Source organism: Priapulus caudatus, unplaced genomic scaffold, assembly GCF_000485595.1.
Source record: "Priapulus caudatus unplaced genomic scaffold, Priapulus_caudatus-5.0.1 Scaffold93, whole genome shotgun sequence".
Classification (NCBI taxonomy): domain Eukaryota; kingdom Metazoa; phylum Priapulida; class Priapulimorpha; order Priapulimorphida; family Priapulidae; genus Priapulus; species Priapulus caudatus.
Genome location: NW_014577154.1, coordinates 78,251 through 82,659, shown reverse-complemented (window position 1 = coordinate 82,659; position 4,409 = coordinate 78,251). Strand labels below are relative to the sequence as shown.

Here is a 4,409-nt window from a genome sequence, read left to right as displayed (position 1 = left end):
CCCAGTTGGCCTACTCCCATTTCGTCTACTCTCATAATGGGCAATAGTGTGGATGCCACTCCGTCTAGTCCATGTATGCTAATCCAAACCATATACAGTCCGACCTCGTTTATCCGGCCACCGGTTATCCGGAAACATCAATTAACCGGCCGCGATCTCGCAGTGTATGTTCTGTTTTTTCATTCATTTCCACCTAAAAATCTCGCTCAAAACTTTCTCAAAACTAGCGCGATGTACCAATGATTCTCGCGCGATGTACACATCGATTATCGTAAGAGCGCAGAGCTATCACATGCACAAAACAAATGCCTAACCCTACTGAACTGCATAGAAATGCTGTGTTTGAGCATAAATCGCATATCCGGCCAAATCGCATATCCGGATGGGTGCCGGTCCTGACATGGCCGGATAAACGAGGTCGAACTGTAACATAATATCAGAGGACTCGTTCTCCTACTAACGCGTAACCTCGTAGGCTAGCCGACAGATCTGCGAGAGAGGGGGAAGGAGAGGAATGTAACATAATATCAGGTCTAATGTTCTCCTGCTAACGCGTAACCTCATAGGCTAGCCAACAGATCTGCGGAGGGGGGTGGATGTAACATGATATTAGCGTAAAACTTAATTATATAAATAAAGAAATATAGATAAAAATAGAATAGAAAAAAATATATAAAAATAAAAAACAAAATTAATATATATATATATATGTGTGTGAAATATAGATTATAGAATCATATTATATGATTATATTAATATTATAATAAATATTTTATTTTTAATTTTAATTTATCCCCTAATAACTCATAATCTCGGAGGTACCAACAGACCAGCGAAGGGGGAAGGCAAAGTACGGGGATGAAGCGTGTGGTACGCTGACGCCAGGCGGGTGTAATAAAAAACACAAGTGAGATATAAGAAGACTATATCATAATATCACAATATCAGGAGTGTCCTAATATATGCTTCCTGCCTATATTAGGACACTCCTGATAATATATGAAGACGCATGTCCTCCTGTTGATGCGTGAAGCTAGAAATATTACCCGAACGCGGTCGCAAGTGGACTTTCTGCTTCCCTTCAACTTCCCCAGATTATTAAGGGTATTTAAATTGCAGTGATAAGTTAAAAGCTTAGCTAGCCGCGTTTGCCTGCCTTAATAATCCATAACAATTTTATAGATGAATAATCGTAATAGCTATCGTGTAATTATAGCGAAGCAGTGTAATGAGCTTTTCACACACGCAGCAAATGTCGCGATTGCCATTCACGTACGTGTTAGCAGCGATTTTGCTCATTTCTAATGACATTCAGGGTTTAGTTAGAACACCGACAAACGTACTGCTCCTGTGGTCGCTTTTAATACTAAATTGCGGTGAAAGAAAATAAATGTAACTAAAATGTACTCAACATATTCAGATCTATAGCAAGAATTTCTAGCAAGAATTAGAATCTATAGCAAAAATTATTTAGATCTATAGCAACGCGTAACACATACCTGTGACGAGAATGTGCACACAAGGTAGTCGCTTTGTGATAGAAAATGGATATCTAAGATGATACCCCTTAGAGATGCATCAGAATATCGCTGGCCTAGTGATGCCGTTCTAGCTACGCTCTCATCGCCTAAAAAGGTGTAACCTGGGTATCTATAAAACAAAAACAAATAAACTGCAATTACTATTAGCAATACAAACATGTATTGATGTGAATCATTCAATTCACAAAGGTAGTGACAAACTTTACTTAGATATATGACAATCAATCAACTTCAAAATATACGTTTGTTAACTTCTTGTTAGAAAATTAATACCACTCTTTTTACTATAATTTTTCACTCTTTCATCTAGTATCATAATAATCATTAAGCACAGTTATTACTGCTTAAGTTTGTTAGTTTTATCATTATTCAGTGGTGATAATATATACAACATGAACAATCTACCATATATTTAATTGTAAAATTTAACTTCCTATTGAAATTCTTTTCACAAGATGATATCACATATGATAGCCATATAATTATTATAATAAGCAGATTTCTTGCTAACGAATGCAAACGTGCAGCTAACAAATATGAACTTGACATTAATTGAGGCAAACCTTATCTTGCGCTCGGGAGGTAACATTAACACATTCATCACTCACGCGCTAGTGCAGTATGTGGCGCAAGTGCACAGATTGTCATTCTGGCTATGACAGCGGCTAACTTCGTCAAAACTACGAACCCTGTTTAGTGCAGCTATATACCACTTGTGTCGACTGTAGCTTACAGATATGTCGCTGCAATGCGATCGACCAATTTTCAATTGCGAAACTAATCCAACTTGAATGGATGGAAACAATGTCGGGTCTGAACATAATTACAATCTTTTAAAGTTGAAGGCCAATTTACTATATAATCTGATTAATCGTCTCAGTTCTCATGAGCAGCAATTGAACGAAGTGAACTTTCGAAGCCTAATATATAATATATTCTCTAATATATTCTCGTTTGCTCTGACTACATGTGCTGCACATCGGACTGTCGTATAGGGTGGCGCTTCGGTGCAGCTATTAGTCAAATGAAACATCAAATAATGAAATAAACGAATTATTTGAATGAGAATCCTGATAATCATTTGGGATTTTGCTTTGAAAAAATATAGAAAAATATAGCAGTTCAAAAATGGAATTAAAATAAAATATAGAAATACTGCATGGGATCGCTGCAATGGACATCAGCCAGAAAATTCACCCGTTTTGTATCATCCTGTAACCATACAGCAGATAATGGGGTTTCCTGCACAGCCCTGCTTCTTACCATCGCACAGCCTCATTTCAGTAGTTTACACTGCCAATTAGTGGGCATAATATTGTAGGCAATTCTCTTGACACATGCTTACTCAGCGTTACTCGTACGTATGTGAATAGGCCTTCATAAGGATGGCATTGTCGAACTAGTGTGTCAGTCGCTAATCTTAACCAGGAACAAATCAGATCTGATTGCACGCCAAAATCACGATCATTCCCCCCTCCCTCCCTCCCTCCCTCCTAATCACATAAGTGACACTTCGCCATCTACTCGCTACGCGTTGCTACTCTAAGGAAGCCTCTCACTTCCCGTTTCCAGGTTCTACGGTTCAGTAGGTGTGGTTGTGGCACCCGTTTTAAGGGTAGCGCCAGGTTGCGCAGATAGGACGATCGAATGATAACACGAACACAGTATTATGAAAACTACTCTCCGTGCGTCTATTTCAGCCTAATCAAACACAACTCTACGAAACTACACAGATATCTCCAAGTCGTAACACTCGCCGAATGCAAGTAATTCCGTACCTTAGAGAGGAAGTTCGCGGAGGCGCTCGGCGGGGTGAAGGTAGGTCGGTGGAAGGTAGAGCGGAGAAGTATCGCTGGAATAGGGTGTAGGAGCTAGGCGAAAACTGGACTTGCTGCGGAAAGGATGAGAGCCGAGTCGTTACCTGGGGAATAACCATGGCAGATCGGCCCTCGAGTCATTAGTGTACTCGGATGCTAAGAGTGTGGTGTATAGTGATTACCTGCGGCGTTCTATTATTATTTATCAGTTGGAGCGAAGAGGTGTGTTGTTTCTAGTGATTGCATTTGGGGAATAGTGTGAGGCGATATATTTACTCTCTGCGGGAGCGTGCGCTATCCTACACTACAGCGACGCGGTACGAGACGACGGTGCTCACAGTTTCCTAGCCTCGGACAGCACGCTATGTAGTAGGGAAAGAGAAGACCTTGAGGGAAGGAGGAAATCACAGGGGAAGGAGGAAATCACGAGAAGAAGGTAATCACGAGGGAAGGAGGAAATCACGAGGGAAGAAGGAAATCGCGAAGGAAGGATATCTACTCGCTACGCGTTGCTATGGCGACGCGGTACGAGACAGCGATACTCACAATTTCCTAGCCTCGGACAGCACGCGCGGCTCGTCGGTCGCTATGTAGACACGCTTGACCTTGACAGGCCACCTCAGCTCCAGCTTCTGGTAGTAGTCCTCGACGTGGTACATGTACTCCTGCACAGTGTGCAGCGCAGCCTCCGTACCAACCTTGTCCGTCCGCCGGATGTGTACGCTGTAGAAGAGAGACAGAGAGATAGAGTGAGAGATGGCTTTGCGACAGAGCAGAGCTTCACGATGCAGGGTGGCATGGTCGCGCGTTAAAGAGTGGTGAGCGTGATGCCGCGAGCGTTCAGACTGAGAAGTAGGAGTGAGGGAAGGTCATCGCAAGGGAGAGAGAAGGGAAGGAAGGAGGAGATCGCGAGGGAAGGAGGAGATCGTGAGGGAAGCAGGAGATCGCAAGGGAAGGAGGAGATCGCGAGGGAAGGAGGAGATCGCGAGGGAAGGAGGAGATCGCGAGGGAAGGAGGAGATCGCGAGGGAAGGAGGAGATCGCGAGGGAAG

General features: G+C 42.6%; 1 protein-coding gene across 1 annotated transcript in view; it reads right to left on the bottom strand.

Moving 5' to 3' along the window:
• Positions 1-4,409, bottom strand: part of LOC106804937 (alpha-(1,6)-fucosyltransferase-like) — a 14,485-nt gene that overhangs the window by 823 nt on the left and 9,253 nt on the right. The window contains exons 6-7 of the mRNA XM_014806347.1: positions 3,905-4,081; positions 1,500-1,650 (exon numbers count right to left, since the gene is read on the bottom strand). Coding sequence (XP_014661833.1) covers positions 1,500-1,650; positions 3,905-4,081 — 328 coding nt within the window. The remainder of the gene's footprint in view (positions 1-1,499; positions 1,651-3,904; positions 4,082-4,409) is intronic.